The sequence below is a fragment of the Impatiens glandulifera genome, chromosome 5, assembly GCF_907164915.1.
Source record: "Impatiens glandulifera chromosome 5, dImpGla2.1, whole genome shotgun sequence".
Classification (NCBI taxonomy): domain Eukaryota; kingdom Viridiplantae; phylum Streptophyta; class Magnoliopsida; order Ericales; family Balsaminaceae; genus Impatiens; species Impatiens glandulifera.
This window is the reverse complement of record NC_061866.1, coordinates 49,665,925-49,685,705: the sequence shown is the minus strand read 5'-3', so window position 1 is coordinate 49,685,705 and position 19,781 is coordinate 49,665,925. Positions and strand designations below refer to the sequence as shown.

The window sequence follows — 19,781 nt, the reverse complement described above, 5'->3', positions numbered from 1 at the left end:
TATATATATATATATAATCAAAGTTTAACAAATTTGTTAATACATCAAATCAATCTTTTAACTATTTAAACTCGATAAATCGAGGGATTGAAATTTTATAAACAGATAGTTTAAATGTTCATTTCGATTTGAACTACCAAGTTGAACAGCTTAGGCAATAGTATGTCATTCATTAAATAAATCAATAAAAAAAATGTGTATGTCATTCATTAAATAAATCTATAAAAAAAAAAATGTGAATGTATAATGATAATAGCAATAGTTGAAAATGATATATAATGTCAATTAAATTTAGTTATACTAAAATTAAATAAAATAATATCTCTATAAAGCTAGGGCTTTCAAGTTAGCACTTTTCCTCGATCATCATCATCATCAGTGAAATGGATATGTAATAAAAATCATACAAATGGAAAAAGCAGTGGCGCCATGGAAACAGTTGCTCCTCACAGCACTTGAATCCAATTCCTCTACTACTAAGAATTCCGCCGCCTTCATTCAGCTTGTATAGTTACTTATTGATTGGTAAATGGTAACATCTCTTCTAATTGTCTGTTCAATTTTCATCTTCTCATTTTGGGTTTCAGGCAACGCTCGGACCTGATGGCAGACCTGCAAATCGCACTGTCGTCTTTAGGTCTCTCTCTCTCTCTCTCTCTCTCTCTCTCTCTCTCTCTCTCTCTCTCCTCCTCATGTTTAATGTATAAAAGGTATTTGTGTTGTGGGTATCAGAGGATTTCAAGAAATGACCGAAAAGATCCAGATCAATACTGATTGCAGAAGTCGCAAGGTTCTTTCTTTCTTTCTTCTTAATCCTCCTGTCCTCCAACTTCATATTATTATTGTTTTGTTTGTAAAATTCCATTTCGATTTATGAATTATGATGGAAGCAGATTGACGATCTTAAGCACTGTCCATATGCTGAGGTAATTGATCCTTTCTTCTATCTAATATAATTAGATCATGATGTGAATGTGATGAATTTAGACATCAAAACCCACCCAACCAATATTGTTCAGATTTGCTGGTACTTTACTGAATCTTGGGAGCAATTTAGGATTAATGGAAGAGTTGATGTTATTGATGGGTCTTGTTCAGACTTGATGAAGCTTCAGGTTATAATAATCCTTAATTTAGTTATTATAAGTGCATGATTAAAATAGATGTTAGAATGTTAGAATGAATGAATGAATGAATGCAGCAAAGGGAGAAAGCCTGGTTTGCTAGTTCTTTGAGGTCGAGACTACAGTATTTAGGGCCTCATCCAGGTCTACCATCATTAACTGAACAAGATCCTCCACCTTCCATAATAGATGCAGGAGGAGGGCCTGTTGATTCATTCTGTCAGCTAGTTCTTGAACCTGATAAGGTCTCAAAATTATTGTATTATTACAAAAATTTCCTCCTTTTCATTGCTTTTGTATCACAAGTTCACATTATTATGCAGGTTGATTATCTGAATTTGAAGATTGGTAAAAGGGTACATTTCACATCTGAAGTGACCATCAATGGAGATAAGCATTGGACTTCAGACAACATTAATCCATGATCTTCTATTATTATCATTCACTTTCTAGATTCTCACTTGACCTTTTCTCTGTATCTCAACTTGACAGACTGTAAAGAAATGACAAATTAAATTTATTACATTAGTAAACATTTTTAAACTCCTAAATCTGAGACCGAACTATCTAAGTTGATCAGTGTTGGAGGTCTTATCTTCTTTGAGCAGAACTTTAAGTCTTTCATGGTCAATTCTTATTAAAAATAATTCAACTTTCAATTTTAATCTCACTTGATCTTGATTTATTAATTTTTTTATGTCCTTTGAATCTTTTTAACTTAAATCAAATTTGTTTATCCTGACATTTGGTGTTAAATAGGTCAACACTCACTTCATTAACTAACTAAATTTGAAATGTATGACCAAGGTTTAATATAAATAAAAAATGACATTATTTAAACATAATTTGTGGGAAAAGATGACTTTTGTAAATGCTTATTTATATACAAGTCAAATTGAGTTGAAATGTTGAATACTACTAGTTGACTATGCATCTTTTTCCAATTAATTATTTTTCTCGATCTTAATTATTTAACTCTCATTTTTATTTATTAATTTTTAAATATAATTTATATTTTGTTAGAGTAATAATAGTTAAGATTTAAATAAAAAATTAAATATATATATATAATAAAATAATAAAATATCAAAATTATTAATTATTTTTCTTACTCAGATAATTATATCTTTTTTCCTTCCTTTCAAAGCGTTTGTCTAATTTTCAAATTAAACTTAATGATATTTGAATGCTATTTTCATCCAAAATTTGTAATTTTTAAGAATGTCATGCTTAGAGTAATGGTTTTGATATTTTCAAAGTATGCTATAAAAATGATAATTAATAAAAATAAATTATTAGACGTGTCAAAAGTGGTAACTATAATAAATTACTTAACCTCTTAAATTGACGAGTAAATATTTTTAATTAAGTACTATTTATTTTAGTTTAAACAATAATTATTATTAAAAAATCATTTTTTTTAATTTTAAAATAAATAGAAGAGAAGATGCTTAAAAATTCTTTATTTTTTCAAACTAATTTTAAAATAAATAGAAGAAAATAAATTATTGAAGAAAATAAGAGAAAAATAATTTTAAAAAATTATATTTAATTTTTTCCACTTATTTAAATGTATTTTAAATTATAAAGTATACTCATTTAAGATTATAAAAAAGTTGTATATAAATAGGAAACTTAATATATATAGTAATAAATTTATATATGTAACAAATATATTATATATATAATTTAAAAAACATATTAATAATTATAAAAATATTTAATAAAAAATTAAAGTGAGAAAAATTAATAAATGCTTTCTATCTTTTTATAATAAAAATTTTAAGATATATAAATTATTAAATTTTTTTTTTTTCTACGGTGACTTCTGACATACAATATAAAATGAAAGAGAAGTGACATGTTAAATGTCAACTGTAAGTCGTTAACTCCTTTATTATTACTCTTTATTATATATATATATATATATATTAAATAGTAATGACTTTTTTTCTTAATCAATGCACATATTAATATCATAATTAACAGTACTAATCTTTCACAAATTTATTTTCTTGGGATTTGGATAAGTTTTTATTAAAGAAAGTGACGTAACAAAGTAAATGCAATATTAGTCAAATTCTAGAAATCCATCTGAGATTCCTATAAGCTTTTACAGTATAAATATTTCATTATATCAGTAAAAATAAATAGTTTAGAATTTTATTGTTTTCACTAATTAAAAATGGCTATGGTGATGATCGGAGTTATGGTGTTGTTATTATGGGTATTGCTGGTGAAGTGGAATGATCTCAGATACCGCAGGAAAGGGCTGCCTGCGGGCACATTAGGCTGGCCAGTTTTCGGCGAAACTATCGAGTTCCTTAAACAGGGCCCCGACTTCATGAAACAACATGCATCGAGGTAATTCAAATTATTTTTGTTGTATTATTGGTAGTAAAATTTAATAAAATTGTGACAAACTTTGTTATAATGAATGAATTTGTGGAAGATATGGGAGTTTTTTCACGTCACACCTATTAGGGTCGCCAACAGTCGTATCAGTGGATCCAGATATGAACAGATACATCCTTATGAATGAGGGAAAAGGTATGGTTCCTGGTTATCCAAAATCAATGTTGGATATCCTAGGAAAACACAACATTGCAGCTGTTCATGGTTCTACACATAAGTACATTAGAGGAGCACTTTTGTCTCTTGTTTCTACTTCAATTATCAAAGATCATCTCTTATCCAAAATTGATCATTTCATGAGATCCCATTTAACAACCCATTGGGGTTGTGGTACTAACAATGTCTTTGTCATCGTCGACATTCAACAAAAGACCAAAGAGGTTATATACTTATATATAACCTACCTATAAATCACAACAACAAAAAAACTCTAGTAATAATGTTCATTTTTTCAGATGGCACTTCTATCTGCACTTAGTCAAATTTTGGGTACTCAATCTGAATTGATTCAATCAGAATTTATGCCCGAGTTCTTTAAGTTGGTCTCGGGGACGATTTCCCTGCCCATCAATCTTCCCGGAACGTCGTATCGACGTGGTTTTCAGGTGAATACGTCGTTCTCTCACTTTTGTTTACCTTTCAGTTGCTAATGAGAGATGTATATGATGACAGGCGAGGAAGAATATTGTGAGGATATTGGAACGGATGATAAAACAGAGAAGAAATTCGGAAGAATCCCACCATGACATGCTTCAAATGATGATGAATGGTGGTGGTGGAGAAGATAAACATTATGAGCTAAGTGATGAACAGATAATTGATCAAATGATCACTATAGTTTACTCTGGATATGAGACTATCTCAACCACAACTATGATGAGTGTTAAATTTCTCAATGACCACCCTCATGTACTCGAAGAATTAAGAGTGAGTTTAAGTCACGGTTTCTTCTTCAATGTGAAAAAGAAAAGAAAAACGTCCTTAGCTTTTCTTTCTTACTTCAGAAGGAACATGATGAAATCAGGGCGAAGAAAAGGCCGGAGGATCCAATCACCTGGGAGGATTACAAGCAAATGCTGTTTACTCGGGCTGTAAGTAATAATTATGAAACTCGTGAATCTTATTATATTTCAGGAGTTGCTGATATTCATTCTACTATAGGTGATCTTGGAAACCTCGAGATTAGCCACAGTGGTGAATGGAATCTTAAGGAAAGCTACTAAAGACATTGAACTCAACGGTCAGCCAAACATCTAACCACCTCTGTTTTCTTTTTCTTTTTTCAAACTATAAATTAACTGTTTGTTTGGACTAGGATATCGGATCCCAAAAGGATGGAGAATATACGTTTACTTAAGAGAGATCAACTATGACACATCTATGTATCCCGATCCACTTACCTACAACCCTTGGAGATGGATGCAGGTAATTACAATTATAATACACATGAGTCAGCTCTATCCTCGACTGTAAATTCTTATACGGTTGAATGGAAAACGCAGGATGGGGAGCAGAAGAAGAACAAAAACCTGGAATACCAGAACAACTTCTTGCTGTTTGGGGGTGGAACCAGGTTGTGTCCGGGGAAGGAACTGGGAATAGCTGAGATTTCTACATTCCTTCACTACTTTGTAACTCAGTACAGGTATTTAAGACAAATCAAGATAGCTTCTTTTAAATGAGACAAATTTATTGAGTTTGAATTGCAGGTGGGAAGAGGTTGGAGGAGACAAGCTGCTCAAGTTTCCTAGAGTTTATGCACCAAGTGGTCTACATATGAAAGTTTCAAGTTTCTAAAATTCCCTAGAATAAGAATAAATGGTTGGATTACTACACCAATAATCGAACTTTATATGGGATATGATTGCGTGTTTTCGCATATTCGTATATTCCAACCTAAACTTATCTTATGTTTCGACTTTCAAGTTGTTTTTCTTGGTTACCTAATGAAAACCATCATAAAGTTATAGTTTTCTAACTATGTAATATTTAAGTTATAATTTAGGATATTCACAAAATGAGATTGCAATTAGGGTGTTACTCAGATCAATTATTAATAAAGGTCTGACCTTTATTGAGATTCTGTTGACCCTCTTGTTTCCAGCCGCCTTCATTCGTTTGACTTATCAATGAAGAGCTTCTAGGAAACTGTATGTCATCTTCTTCTCCGCCTTCAATTGAACCTAATCTCTCCATGAATCCTTCAATTGCAAGCCGATTCATGTCCTGATCAATACCTTTTTCTATTACAACAGAGACAACCTTCGATTTTTCTTACTTTCTTCTCAATAGCGATAAAATGATGATTTTCGATATCATTCTACAAGCGGTCGTGATTCTAGTTTCAGTTTTCATGTTCCTTTGGATGCAAAACATACCTCAAGATCTTTTCCAAAAGTTTTGCGAACGGCGAGCAAGATCTGGTATCCAAGCCAAGCGTCACTTCGTCCTCGGAGCTCAGCTTCTCGATAAAGCCAGATCTGAAAAGGACAGCTCCTCCATATCGTCGCTGGCTAACTCTGCCGCAGAGGAAGCAGATAAAGCGATCGCTCTGGATCCTCGAGATGCTGCTCCGCATATTCTCAAAGCCCTAGCATTGGATCTGCAGGGTTTCCGATCTTCGGCGATCGATGCTCTGGATGTGGCTTTATCTTCTATGACTAAAAAGTCGCTATCGACGGAGGAAAGAGGAGATGCGTTGTTGAAACGGGCGGAGCTGAGAGTGGGACTGAGTCAGGCGAGCGGCGGAGGCGGCGGGAATATTGACTCGGCAATTTCGGACCTGGTGGAATCGGTGAAGCTGAACTCGAAGAATGCAAAGGCCCATTTGATTTTGGGCCAATGCTATGAAAAGAAAGATTTGGTTGATAAAGCAAGAAATGCTTATGAGGAAGCCCTTAGGATTGACCCCAGAGTTAAAGAAGCTTCGGCCCGTTTGAATTCAATGTAAGCCCAAATGAGATTAAAGAAGATTAGATCATAATAATAATTATTCTTCTCATAATCAATTTGTTAAATTTTGATATGCAACTTTAATTTAATGTTTAAAAAATCTTAGTTTATGTTAAATGTACTAAAGGTTATTTATTTTCATTTCTATGTATTCTCTATATAGCTGCAAGACTCCTGCATAATGTTAAGAAATTATATATATAATTACATTATAAAATAAAATCAATAAAATTAAAACAACTAAATAAAAATTTAAATATTTAATAATATAACAAATTTGTAATATCGTGTCTGTAAACTACCATTTTAATTTATTTATAAATGTTGTTTGAACACGTTAAAAGTCATTTTTTATAATTTTAATAATAAAAAATTCTAAATTGTAAAATAAGATGACTGAAATTTCACCTAGCTCCTCCTCCTCCTCGGGAGCTTCATTTTGACAATTTGGTCAATTATAGTTTGTTCATGTGACTTTGAAAGTTTCTTAACACAATGTCATTTAATTAATATATATATATATTATTACAACATAAATTAATGTAACAATGTATTAATGGGTAAAGGAAAATCTTTATATATCAAAAATAGAGAAGAACAATGAAACCAACTGAAAATAAATTTAGTAAAAAGGTTCTTAGCATCATTGGAGGTCTAGATTATCAAGCCATTTAAGGGAAGGCAATATCTTGACCAAAAATGAATTAAACTTCTCATTATCAATTGGGTTGCCATTAATATCCAACTGGGTCAATTTCAGATCCTTCAAGAGTGCAAAAGCTTCCCAGTAGGTTGTCTTCTCCGCAGAATTGGTTATAAATTCACTAAGATTCCAATCACTTCCAACCGTATGCGAGAATGGAGAAGCGCACAAATACCTCCGTGAATTGATGGAATGGGCTCCAATTTCATTGTTTGATACATTCACTACTTTCAAAGACTTGTTCAGCATCTTTAGAGGTTCCAAAGCAGAAAAACTAGCAATCTTGTTGTTAGCAAGATTCAAGCATGATAACAGCTGCATTGATTCCAGTCCTGTTAAGAACAAAATGAGTAAAGCTTTCTTAGGCCTTGTTTTTGAATATAACCACTTGGTTATCAAACATGGCCTTAGATAACATTGGAAACCTAAAATACCATTGTGTACTATTTCACTTTAAATTATGTAGAAACTCAAGCTTTTTTTATGCCAGTGGATACCCTTGTATTTTCACATGAATAATCATTTCTCATTGGATAAGGATGAAGAACGACAAGTTATACAAATAGATAATAAATTATAATTTACCATCTATTGAGCGAAGTTGGTTATCACTCAAGTCCAGCATTTGGACCCATAACAATCGATCCACAGACCCTATGCGTGATAACTTCAGATTATTGAGTCTTAGACATGTAGCATTATCAAATCCAGAAGAAGTTGGGCCTTTGTAGCAATAAGAGCGCTTCAGCAAAGATTCGTGACTGGAAGTCATCTACAGTAGTACGAAAAGTACAAATTATCAAGAATTCATCGTGACTGGAAGTCATCTAATTAATCATTTCAATCTCGTAAATGAAACAGAAGAATGCTAAGAATTCAACTTTCTGCATGAATGCAAGATGCAACAATGACAAGCCTCATATGCTAATGTAAACAAGACTGGTTTGAATTGTGTATACTCTTGCATTCACCAAATTAATACAAGGGTATTATGGTCAATTTTCACCAAACGGGATCCCATCAATCAAAATAATCCATTCTTAACTAAACAAACTTTAGGATTTAATCTGAATTTAATCTCAAATAATCCAAAAATCCCACACCAAAACAAGCTCCTAGACTACATAATAATCATGTGAATGATCAAACTTGGCCCACATCTTAGATATCCTAGGAAGAATATTTGGTTCAAATTATACCTTACTTCTTGCATGATATAACCACGAACTAGACACATGCATAAGATCTTAAAAAATATTAACAGTTTATCAAACACGTGTAGCATGAAGGAAAAATAATCACCTGCTGCAGCAGAACTAAGCTGTATTCCTCCTTGTAGTATTCAGAATGTGATGGATCCATTGATATCAGGTCATTGTAAATTTGTAGAGTTTCATCAGCCTGTATGGACTTACTGTCGCTGGAATCTCTATTAGAATACATCATTGTATCATGTGCCAACAGTAATCTTGCAAGTGTAAGCTTTCCAATTTTACTGCAAATACAAAAGTAAAAGGACATTGCATGGAGATAAGAACACTAACCTTTCGTTCAAGAAAAAGTGATAAGTAACTCACATTTCAATTGATCTTACCAGTTTGTCTCTGACAGAAGTTCACGGAAAAGAGCTGTTTCAGTTTCAATACTCTCTAGTTTCCAATTGTGATCTGTTAATGCAATCTCATTTTGAATTCGTGGTAGACCAAATAAATTAGTTTGAAGAAGATGAAAATGCTCGTTTCCCCATGAATCCAACCTCCAAAATGACCCTTCAGTATCCACTGAAGTATGACAGTTTACAGTCACTGTGAACTTGAATTGCGACGGTTCACAGAGGTGTATGCCACTTGAAGACGTGATGCCTGATGAGTGTCCAATACTAACCTTTATTTCATAAGGTTGTAATGGCTGATTTTTTTCCTCGGGAAAGTTCAGATGTGCTACCCAAACTTGGGCACCCAAAGAGCTATCTGTCGAAAGTGGCTTCCAGATAACGTCTTCATTTGAGTCGTATTCAGATTCCACAATGACTGAGGAAGAATTAACCCCTTGAACTACTTCAGTGAAACTAAGAACAAGAGGAATGGTTGTTGTACAGAGATGGAAATCAACAGAAGGTGGAGCTGTAATGAGCCTATACCCATCTGCTGATAAACTAATCCTAGATTCGTTAGGCGGCCATGTAGAAATCAAAAGAGGATTATCTCCTTTAAATGTCTGAGAAAGAAGCCAGAGATGATAAAACCAGCCACTTTGATCATCCGGATCAGTAAAAATTGCTTGGTGAACAAGGTCATACTCCTCTGTCAATACCTTCTCCCTCGGGAAAAAACCTTGAGCCCTTGTCTCTAGCAGACGAGCCAGAAGTACACTACAGAACCAAAGATACAAATCAGAGTTGTTCATAAATTCTGAAATTCGATTGCAAAGTGTTAAATAAGACATGCCTACGGTTATGCCAAGCAGAATAGTTACTGAAATTATCATTTATCATATCAGTGGTGAATTGGAGCTCTTCCTCATCTGATCTTTTCTTTAAGGCAGCAACAAATCTGAAATCATAATAAACCAAATAAGATCATTCCTGGAAACAGAACTCTAAATGCTCAACAAAAGAAAACATATGCATTCGCATTCACCTCCGGTAATTCCAGGCATGGAAATTTCTGCTATCCTTCTTGAGAAAGACACCTAATAGCTGCAATTCCCTATCTATAGACGATTGTCCTTTACTCAGCACCCATTTACGATGATACCAGGCTCCATAGGACTTGAAATTCTTAGAAAGTGCACGTTCTGTCTATAAAAATATAGTCATATTACTAAATTTTCAATTAAGTTAAGATCCGAGATTTGATCTTCATTTCAATTCACTGATCGACGATCTAATTGAATAAGAAAATGATATATAGTGTTACATACTACTTTAAGTTCTTCGTTAATAATGGAGGTTGATTCGGTTTCCGTCTGAGATTCAGGCTGAGATAGAAGAAACTCAACAGCAAGTCTACGATAATTCCAGGCCGTGAGGTACTCTGGATTTGCCTCAAGAAGCTTGGAGTTGATCTCTAGGGCTTCCTTCGTGTATCTGAGAGTCACATAAACAGAGATCAGTGCACAGCTAAAGGATTTGCGAAGTGAAAGAGAGCTTACATTTTGTCATGATGAAAATGGAGAATCTGAGACTGGAGAGGTCGTAGTTTAGAAGCTTTAAGAGCATAAGACTTCTCTTCTTCTGGCGATGGAGCTTTTCTTGGACGCCCGTGCATGTTTCTCTTCCTACAGAGAGCTCTGACTTCTCAGGGCGGTGCTGCTATGCCGTAAGAAGAGTTCGGCATTAGTAGAAAACCGGTTTCCGGTTCAGTCATTATATATACATATGCTTAACTATAATGAGTAAAATCCATTATTAAAACAAAAGTCAGGATGGCCGAGTGGTCTAAGGCGCCAGACTCAAGTTCTGGTCCACTAACGTGGGCGTGGGTTCAAACCCCACTTCTGACAAATTCTTTTTTTTTTTTTTCAAAAGTTTAGTTTTTTATTTGCAAGCTTCTTTAGTTTATGGATTCTGTAACAGAAGTCTTCTTCAATGTTTGATTGAGAGAAATGTATATAATTAACTTGAATCATTCATAATGGCAGAACCAAATCTAAAATGGATAATTGCTAGTGAACTGTTTGATGCTGGATTGGATGCTCTGCTGCTTACAATTGGCATATTAATGTCTAAACTTTCTTACTGTAATCACATTAAGAACCAATGAAGTAAATGCATTCATAATCAAAGATCAATTACAAAGGAAAGCTTGCATTGCTTGTTGGCAGTATATTTAATGGAGTACAGAGGAAGAGAAGGGCTGAAAAGAGAGAAATGTAACATGTTTCACAATTAGCATAAACAAATAGATCACTTTTAGTTTTTTACATATTATCCAGTAATTATTTTCTCTGTTCAAATGAAACAAAAGGAAACTCGTGATAGTTTCAGACAAATATAAACTTTACAGTAAAAATTTACATGGCACACACTTGAGTATTCATTCAATCAAAACTCTACATCTTCAACAATCTTGTAGCTCCGGTTATAAAATTCAGATTTCCCCTTCTTTTCCGTAGTATTGCTAGCTGTTTCGCCCAAACGTTGAATGTTAATTATGACGAGTATCATGTCTCGAATTCCATCACCTAGAAGAACAACCAAACTCATTTGGTCAAGTCTCTTCACTTGTCTTACTATTACAAATAAAATAGTTTGTCACCATTATTACCTTGCCACAAACTGGACAGCTTTCACTTCTTTCCATCCACTCATATATGCAACCAAGGTGGAAATGGTGGGAACAGTTTGTAACAATCTTGGGGTTTTCTGGAGTATATTCTGAATAATCAAACCGAAAACAAAAAGATAAGATCTTTTTATAGGAAACAAAAACAAAATGTACTGAATTTTTAACAACCTTCAAGACATGTCGGGCAGACTTCATCATCCTCGGAACTAGAGTAAACATGTGTGTATCCTGACGTGACTTTTGGCACAGTGAGCTTTAAGGAAGCCTTTGAATTATACTCTTTATATTGTCCTTCACGCAAAGTGTCATTCCGTTTTCCTCCTGAAGTGTAAGAATCTGAGTCTGCATCGCTGGTAATACTATTACTTCTAAGTGGCTCAGTTTCCTCATGTCCATGGCTTGAGCCTTTCTCCCGTCTTGAGACCAAACCTTCTCTTTGCAAACGAAGATATCTAGGATCAGCATCATAAGGAAGAGGCCTTGGAGGTGATCGGTACATATCTATGAGAGAGTTGTCATTTGATGCAGGAGAAGTCAAACCAGCAGTCCCTTGAGCCGATGAAGAGATGACATGTTCTTCGCCTCTTTGAAATAGTGATGTGTACTGTCAAAAATAAGAATGGACCCAATGTAAGCTGAATTTTCAATTAGTACAAATGGGTAAATTTATTTTTCTTAAATAAGATCAATTTCAATAAAAGGGCATCAGAAGGTGACCAAGGGAAAGTTCAATCTAAGCAAAGGAGACAAATGGATATCCATTTTATTCTCGGTTGACAATCTATCCTCCCAATGGAAGTATATATGGGTAGAGTTATTCTGCACTATCAGGCTACAAAACCCTTTACCAGTAGAAATAACTTTCTGCCATTTGGTTGCCTTGGTTAAATTAACATATTTGAACAAAAAGGCATAACCTTGGCAATTGGTCATTAATGAACACGAAATCAGCCAATACACATCATTAACATGAAACAGGGTTTATAATGTGGTTCTTACACAGGTGATACTAATCAGTAAAGAAAAACTGTAAAGTTTGGGATTCTTGAACACAAAATCAGCCAATACACATCATTAACATGAAACAGGGTTTATAATGTGGCTCTTACACAAGTGATACTAATCAGCATTATTCAAGTCATTGTATAAAAAAACTTTAAAGTTTGGGATTCTTGAACACAAAATCAGCCAATACACATTAACATGAAACAGGGTTTATAATGTGGTTCTTACACAGGTGATACTAATCAGTAAAGAAAAACTGTAAAGTTTGGGATTCTTGAACAAAAAATCAGCCAATACACATCATTAACATGAAACAGGGTTTATAATGTGGCTCTAACAGCTAGACAGGTGATACTAATCAGCATTATTCCAGTCATTATATAGAAAAACTTCCCTAAAGTTCTGAAATCTAGCACCTCGAACCAAAAGTAGCTGATATAAGACATACAAATCTGAATCTGGTTCATTTTAGACTGAGACATGAGAGATGAGAGTAAACAAGTTTAGAAAGAATTACCATTCTCAAACAGTTCTGCATAAAACAGCGAATGCAAACACAATTTCTATAAACTGCACTATTGGGGTTGACATAGTCTTCACAATCATCGCGCAAACAACAGCAAACAGAACCCATAAAGCCTCTTCGAACTATTAACAAGCAAATATTCCCTGAAGCACTTCAATCTCATAACAAGTAATTAATTTTATTATCCATATATGCATCAATTAATCAATTCCAATCCAGAAGAAGAAATACGCTGAGAGATTACTAAGCCCGTGGAAGCATCATAACTTAACTCCACGAACCAGTATCCCCTCTCATCATATGGAAAAATAATAATCCAGTCCTCTGTCCAATTGTATCAGGCCTTTCCTCCAATCACCTACAAAATAATATACAGCAATTTCACTTCAAATCTAGCTGAAGAAAATAAGTCGGCAGCTAAAATTAAACAACCAACACCTTGTTTTTGCTTGAATCTATCTATCTACAGACTAGAGAGAAACCCATGATCAATATGCAAACTTTGAAGTCCTAGAAGGACAAGTAATTGTGCAATTTAGGGCAATTGATGATAACAATGATCTAGCAACCCAACCCAGATCAAATATTTGATCACCTCCAACAAGACGATAGCAATAAAATCATCATGAACAGGGGAGGACCCATTTCATAGAGAAACATTTAACAGCGATCGAAACCCTCTAGAGAATCAAGAAAGGGCAGTTGACAAATAAGAGAAGTTTAGTACAAGAATGCGATGGGTACCTCTGAGGGTATAGAGGGAAAGGGGATTGGAGATTATTTGATTATGAATTTGAGATCAGACGAGACGAGAGAGGGAGTCCAGTCCAAAGTGGAATGACCCCGATCGTGTAATGGGGAATAGAAACTTCTTTAGATTCTTCAGCCACAAAAGCTAAGCGGATCTATAAAGCGACATACATCCCTGGCGGAGGAGAGAGAGAGGTTTGAGTCTATTTGTTTTCTCGTTTTTAATCTGAATTTAACGCAGATAGAATTAATTGCATTTAATATTTTAAATAAACCTCATTATTTACTTTATTAGTGATCCATCTTATAATCTAATTTGACCCTTTTTATAAAATTTAAATTCATCGTTCTAAATTTTATTTATTTATTTATCAAGTTAACTGTGATTCTTTTCCACTATACTTTCTTGTATTGGATTAAAAATAAAAACATTCTAATTTAAATATTTTTTATAACCATAATTATAAAAGAAAGAAAAAAAAGACTCGTCACATTTCGGGCTAAACTAGTATGATTCAACTTATAATTTTTTATTTTTTTTTAGAAAATTAACAAAATCTCACTATTGTAATCTTCACTTCAATTTAGACATTCTAAATGAAAATTAAAAATTTGATATTTATCTAGCACACTTTTTTTTCTTCTAAATATTGAAAACTAGTAATACCTTACCGATAAGACATTTACTTTAACTTAAAATGTTCTAAATAAAATCGAATTCTTCCCATCTGGTTTTTAGGAATCACGCTTACCATTTTTGTTACTCTAATATGTTTTATTTAGAATAAATAAGTGTCTAATAAGTTGATACACTAAACAAAACGAATAAATTATTGTGAATAAATAAAATCAATACTAAACTGAACGAATAAATTATTGTGAATAAATAAAATCAATGTATAACTCTTTGATGTTCTGAGCCTTCTTCCTTGTTCTTTTTTATGAAAATAAAAAATATTTAATTATTTAGTTCATTATTTGGCAAATAAGCTTAAACAATAAACAAGATGTGAAACGATTAAATTTATCAAATAAAGTTGGAGCGATCCAAAATTTGTGGGGCTTAGTCGAAAAAAATTATTCTTATAACTGGTATGTTATATTGAAACATATAATATTATATAATAATTTTGTACTTCAATTAACAAAAATAATTATTTTCTTCGTTCAAAAATATCTTATATATCAAAATAAAGTGAACAACGGTTAAACGTTTTGATAGGATTATTAAAATTTTGGTTAAACTCTTATATATGGAAATTTGACGAAATGACCTAAAAAGCACTTAAATGCGTGATTAATTTTGCAAATGACAATTTCAAAATATTCTGACGAAATTACCTTACCGCATAACGCGAAGGGCAGGATCCTCTTGCGAAGGTAAAGTCTGTGAAATTTTCACCGTCGCGTAACGCGAAGGGTACGATCATTACGCGAAGGGCACGATCGTAACGCGAATGACACGATCGTCACGTGAAGGGCACGGTTATTCTGGACTTTTCACAAGTTTTTCCTTCGCGAGACGATTCTGCCATTTATGTTACGCGACAGAGTAATTTCGTCAAAATATTTTAAAGTGGTCATTTACGCAATTAATTTTGTGCGTGGGTACAAGCGCATTTAATGGCCTTTTTGAAAGTCATCTTGTCAAATTTTGCCTTTTATATAAAGAAGTTTTTTTTGTTTTTTTAGTTTGATGGGGCTCATTGAGGTGGGGTTCTAGGGGCGGCATAGTTTGTCTCACCTAGGGCTAGTAATTAATATTAACGATTTAGATAAGCTAAATATTATAAAAAAGATATAATATAATTATTTAATAAATAAACTAAAGCTGGTGAGCTAAATAAAACTAGCACATAAAGATCTCCTCATTTTACAATGTTTTTGGTTTTGTTTTGTTTTGTTAATGGTAATGTAAACTAGTGTGACATTCGAATGAGCTAAGATTAAGGAGGACTCACGTGCATGCAATCCAAAAATTCCCATATAATTGGGAGAGATCACTTTGTTAGCTGTCATAATTTTTCTAATTTAGTTCAATGTGAGCAGTTGCCTCTATTGATCATGTGACATTAAATGAAAGCCGTATTACCCACTCTAAGGATTTAATTTGTTTGTTTTGTGTAAGGAAATGTAATGTATAATGTATAATGTATCATATTATTTATTTTTGCTGAGAATTCTAATGTATATATGACTTAAAGTAAGGCTGTCTTAACACGGATTATTGTTGCTTAAATTTTATATTATTTGAATAATAGGTAAGATTTACTCGAAAATTATCCATTTACCCTGATTTTAACTTTTAAGTAAGTTTAAATATGAGATGAACAAAAAAGAATAATAATTTTCTCTATTTAGAAAAGAAACTCTGAGAAATTTAAAAGTCATTTTGTTCATGACTCCTCCTTTTCAGTTTTGAAAGATTCTTTATTTCCCTTCCACTACTTTAGTATTGTGTTTTGTTTGGTACGACAATTTATTTATCCGAATTAGATTTGTCATCTCGAATTTTTGTAATTCGAATAATACTATCAATATTTGGTGGGTCGTCTACTGCTCGTATTCTCCAATCATATTGGTGACCATTTCTCGAGTCTGTATTCATCTTCTTCTTGCAACAGAGGAAGTGATGTTCTTTTTTTTTCTTTAAATGGTTTTAGACTTTATCTTTATCTAGAAACTCTTTTATTTTGACCATATTTGTATATGATCAATTATCATTTGGCATAACTTTTCACATAAGAATTATGTGTAAAGATTATTCGGATACTACTTAATTGAATTTCTCGAATTGGTTTCCTTCATCCCTCAGAACGTCTTATATTAATAACTTTCTAAATTCAAATAAAATCGTTTGAACTGTTTTATTTATTTTTAAATGGTAGAATTTTCAGACTAATTTATGTTAATTATTGTGAGTTGGTGTTAACTAGTCACATATATGGTAATGTGTAGGGGTCAACCAAAATAGAAGAAGTAGATGATCCATACAATAGCAAGTTGTTGAATTTGAAGGTTGAGAAAGTCATTAGGTCATGGAATTTGTGGGGAGCAATAGTAAGAGTCTCGTGAATCAACAATATATACTCTCATTAATTATTACTCTTGAATTTGAACCACCTCTAATGACCCCGCATTCACTCCATCTAGTTAGCAGTTGAACTTTTTCTGCATGAATCTCATAAAAACACCACCTTTAGACAACATAAAGACCCAACTAATTCCTTGATTAGAAACCCATGTATATAAAGAGACAATAAACCCTCACAAGTAACAAAACAAAGAACAAATCATGTCTTCTTGTTTCCTCTCCATACCCACTTTATGTCTTTCAATATTCCTGCTTCTTGTCAACCTTAATGTTTCAGAATCATCATCCAAGTTTAAGACCAATAAGAATGCCATTGTTGTTGGCACTGTCTATTGCGATACTTGCTTCCAAGATGTTTTCTCTCGCCCCACCAACTTCATCTCAGGTTCTTCTTTTGTCTACAGTGAATCAATCAGTGATCAGTTCCTAACTAATTTCATTGTCTTATTTACATATAGGAGCTTTGGTCGCCGTAGAATGTGGAGGCAGAGACAAAACGGAGGCGGATTTCAGGCAAGAAGTGGAGACAGACGAACATGGAGAATTCAGAGTTCAACTCCCTCTCTACATCAGCAAACATCTCAAACGAATCAAAGGATGTTCAATCAACCTCGTACGAAGTAGTGACCCTTATTGCGCCGTCGCATCAACCGCAACTTCATCTTCAATCCGTCTTAAGTCAACGAAAAATCATATTTTCTCAGCCGGATTCTTCACCTTCAAACCGTTAAATCAACCGACTTTATGTAGCCAGAAGCCAACAAATCCATTTCCATCTAAATTCGATACTAGTTTTCCTCCTCCACTTGAAGATCCATCACCAGGTTCTTTTCTCTCTCCTCTTCTTGATCCCATTTTGCCTCCGGTGCTAAGTAACCTTCCGCAGCTGCCTCTGCTCCCACCACTTCTAGAAACTTCGAAAGTCTCGCCGGAAGTTCCATCGGAGAAGAAGGTGGGTAGTACTGGTAATACACTTCCAGATTTCTTAAACCCTTCTTCGCCGCCGCCTTCTTTGTTTCCTTCAAACCCTTCTACACCTCCACTGATCAACATTCCGCCGTTGATTCCGGGTCTGCTTCCATCTTCACCATCACCACCTCTTTTTACACTTCCACTAATTCCAACATTCCCGTTTCAACCTTCTCCTGTCTTCCCTGGAATCCCACTAGCTTCTTCTTCTACTTCTTCCACAAAGAAGACATCCTCCCCGTAAACTAATGAAGTGTTTCAATTTTAATCCATGTATAATAAAATTAGTGTCAATCTCATCTTAATTATGTTCTTATTTTTACCCTTTACTTATAACTTTATAACTCTCATTGTCTTGCATTTAAAACAATGTTATTTATACATTATTATTAATTTTGAAAATTATTAAAAATAATAAGAATAATAAAACATAAACACAAAATAAATTAAAAGTGACACAACGTTAAAAATAAAATAAAAAATACAAATTGTTATTGATCTCATGGATTTCAATAAAAACGAATAACTTCCCGATCAAATCCATCTACTTTTCATAGCGAATATTAGAAAACGTCATAATAATAGTATTATAAATGATATGAATTGGACAACTAAAATAATTAAAGGTTTAACAATTTCTCTTTATCTAAATAGTTCACTATAATATAAGTAGGAATGATAATTCAAATATGTATTCCTATCTGTCTTAATCCAAATTTTACAACAATTATGAAAGACTCAAGCATAATCTAGTGAATCTCAGTCATATTCCACAAAAGACTTCAGATATAAGTCACATTGACAGTTAGTCGTCGATTTCACCTCTTTATGACACATACAACTTACTATAATGCCATTTTTTTTTATATAAAAACTATAAAAATCTTACTAGGTAGAATCATGAGCCTTAAGACTATACTATGCTTAGTTCATTTTTGAGCCTTAAGACTATACTATGCTTAGTTCATTTTTGTTTGTGTGAGTTCTAACTAGGAAGCAAGTGTTGCAAATAGTTGACTGGTTAAGAAAATGAGATGGTACCGAAACGAGCTGAATATCAATTATTATCGAGGACCCCTTAACTATCATGGAGACGAATCACACTTTTAGTTTTCCTTTATTAAAATATTGAGATGTGATTCAAGTACCATAATACCTACCTTCTTTGGAGCATTCTCTTACAAAGATGTAATTTTGGACCAAAAAATCATATTGACCAACTATATATATCTTTTATAATCTACTAATACATCTTTCAAATTTTAGTTTTAATTGATTCCATATTATTATTATTATTATTATTAAAGATCAAATTTAAACATAATATTAAAAATTAAAATTAAAATTTATACGATTTTTTTATTTAAATATATATTTTTTAATTTAAAAATTCATTTTTTCTAATATATTTTTTTTATAAACTTATAAAACTTTAAATAATAAATTTAAGATCATAAAATTTATCTAAATTATTATTTTTTATAAATCGTAAAATTTTCTTATGAAACATTAAAATTTTAAAATCTTGAATTTTTAACATATTTATTTAAAAAAGTTTAATCCCATTTCAAACATTTCAATAGAAATTCTTCATGAAAATATCTAAAATTTGCATCTACTTGCCAACATTTCCTAATTACATCTTATTATTTGGTGATCCTACATTGCTCATCCTGTTTTATTTGGTGAATTACTCATCTTTATTATTTCCCCCCAACCATTTACAATATTAAATATTTTAAGTTAGTTATATATTATTTATATATAATTAAATATTAAAACCAATTTAACAAATAATATATATTTTTTTTAATTTGTAAATATAAAATTGTATAGACTAACATAATTAAAATAATTTATAAACTGATAAATAATAAAATTTTAATCATATAATTTTAAACTGGGCCAACGGTTATATGTTATGATCTGATCTCTGATCTGATCTGAGCCCAAT

The 19,781-nt window shown here is 32.6% G+C and overlaps 5 protein-coding genes, 1 non-coding gene and 1 pseudogene across 6 annotated transcripts; 5 read left to right on the top strand and 2 right to left on the bottom strand.

Annotated features, from left to right (window-relative positions):
* The first annotated feature begins 333 nt into the window (after positions 1-333).
* LOC124939855 (pyridoxine/pyridoxamine 5'-phosphate oxidase 2) lies at positions 334-1,794 on the top strand. Its single transcript, XM_047480307.1, has 7 exons — positions 334-505; positions 588-637; positions 733-790; positions 894-926; positions 1,020-1,115; positions 1,202-1,369; positions 1,448-1,794. The coding sequence occupies exons 1-7, from the start codon at positions 410-412 to the stop codon at positions 1,547-1,549; spliced, it is 603 nt and encodes a 200-aa protein (XP_047336263.1). The 5' UTR covers positions 334-409; the 3' UTR covers positions 1,550-1,794.
* Positions 1,795-3,309: 1,515 nt separating this feature from the next.
* LOC124939854 lies at positions 3,310-5,418 on the top strand (annotated as a pseudogene).
* A 420-nt stretch (positions 5,419-5,838) lies between these two features.
* Positions 5,839-6,489, top strand: LOC124939606. The gene has a single exon (XM_047480067.1). It carries the CDS (start codon positions 5,839-5,841, stop codon positions 6,487-6,489), a length of 651 nt encoding a protein of 216 aa, XP_047336023.1.
* Positions 6,490-7,044: 555 nt separating this feature from the next.
* On the bottom strand, positions 7,045-10,524 carry LOC124938209 (geranylgeranyl transferase type-2 subunit alpha 1). The gene is made up of 8 exons (XM_047478606.1): positions 10,348-10,524; positions 10,117-10,282; positions 9,834-9,994; positions 9,642-9,746; positions 8,789-9,565; positions 8,497-8,689; positions 7,780-7,966; positions 7,045-7,526 (listed from the first exon to the last, which is right to left on the bottom strand). The coding sequence occupies exons 1-8, from the start codon at positions 10,461-10,463 to the stop codon at positions 7,135-7,137; spliced, it is 2,097 nt and encodes a 698-aa protein (XP_047334562.1). The 5' UTR covers positions 10,464-10,524; the 3' UTR covers positions 7,045-7,134.
* A 90-nt stretch (positions 10,525-10,614) lies between these two features.
* Positions 10,615-10,698, top strand: TRNAL-CAA. Its single transcript has one exon. It is a non-coding gene; the product is annotated as a tRNA-Leu (tRNA).
* Positions 10,699-11,058: 360 nt separating this feature from the next.
* Positions 11,059-13,372, bottom strand: LOC124939892 (E3 ubiquitin-protein ligase At3g02290-like). The gene is made up of 4 exons (XM_047480349.1): positions 13,006-13,372; positions 11,652-12,087; positions 11,463-11,572; positions 11,059-11,379 (listed from the first exon to the last, which is right to left on the bottom strand). The coding sequence occupies exons 1-4, from the start codon at positions 13,120-13,122 to the stop codon at positions 11,359-11,361; spliced, it is 684 nt and encodes a 227-aa protein (XP_047336305.1). The 5' UTR covers positions 13,123-13,372; the 3' UTR covers positions 11,059-11,358.
* A 3,661-nt stretch (positions 13,373-17,033) lies between these two features.
* Positions 17,034-18,178, top strand: LOC124938562 (proline-rich protein 1-like). Its single transcript, XM_047479029.1, has 2 exons — positions 17,034-17,243; positions 17,317-18,178. Exons 1-2 carry the CDS (start codon positions 17,060-17,062, stop codon positions 18,069-18,071), a joined length of 939 nt encoding a protein of 312 aa, XP_047334985.1. The 5' UTR covers positions 17,034-17,059; the 3' UTR covers positions 18,072-18,178.
* Positions 18,179-19,781: the final 1,603 nt, after the last annotated feature.

Coding starts and splice junctions, on each gene's coding strand:
- LOC124938562 (XM_047479029.1), top strand. CDS start 17,060: ATGTCTTCTTGTTTCCTCTCCATACCCACTTTATGTCTTTCAATATTC. Junction 17,244..17,316: donor CCCCACCAACTTCATCTCAG/GTTCTTCTTTTG, acceptor ATTTACATATAG/GAGCTTTGGTCGCCGTAGAA.
- LOC124939855 (XM_047480307.1), top strand. CDS start 410: ATGGAAAAAGCAGTGGCGCCATGGAAACAGTTGCTCCTCACAGCACTT. Junction 791..893: donor CTGATTGCAGAAGTCGCAAG/GTTCTTTCTTTC, acceptor TGATGGAAGCAG/ATTGACGATCTTAAGCACTG. Junction 1,370..1,447: donor TAGTTCTTGAACCTGATAAG/GTCTCAAAATTA, acceptor ATTATTATGCAG/GTTGATTATCTGAATTTGAA.
- LOC124938209 (XM_047478606.1), bottom strand. CDS start 10,463: ATGCACGGGCGTCCAAGAAAAGCTCCATCGCCAGAAGAAGAGAAGTCT. Junction 10,283..10,347: donor CATTTTCATCATGACAAAAT/GTAAGCTCTCTT, acceptor TGTGACTCTCAG/ATACACGAAGGAAGCCCTAG. Junction 9,995..10,116: donor TTAACGAAGAACTTAAAGTA/GTATGTAACACT, acceptor ATATTTTTATAG/ACAGAACGTGCACTTTCTAA.
- LOC124939892 (XM_047480349.1), bottom strand. CDS start 13,122: ATGGGTTCTGTTTGCTGTTGTTTGCGCGATGATTGTGAAGACTATGTC. Junction 12,088..13,005: donor TGCAGAACTGTTTGAGAATG/GTAATTCTTTCT, acceptor TATTTTTGACAG/TACACATCACTATTTCAAAG. Junction 11,380..11,462: donor GCTGTCCAGTTTGTGGCAAG/GTAATAATGGTG, acceptor TTGTTCTTCTAG/GTGATGGAATTCGAGACATG.
- LOC124939606 (XM_047480067.1), top strand. CDS start 5,839: ATGATGATTTTCGATATCATTCTACAAGCGGTCGTGATTCTAGTTTCA.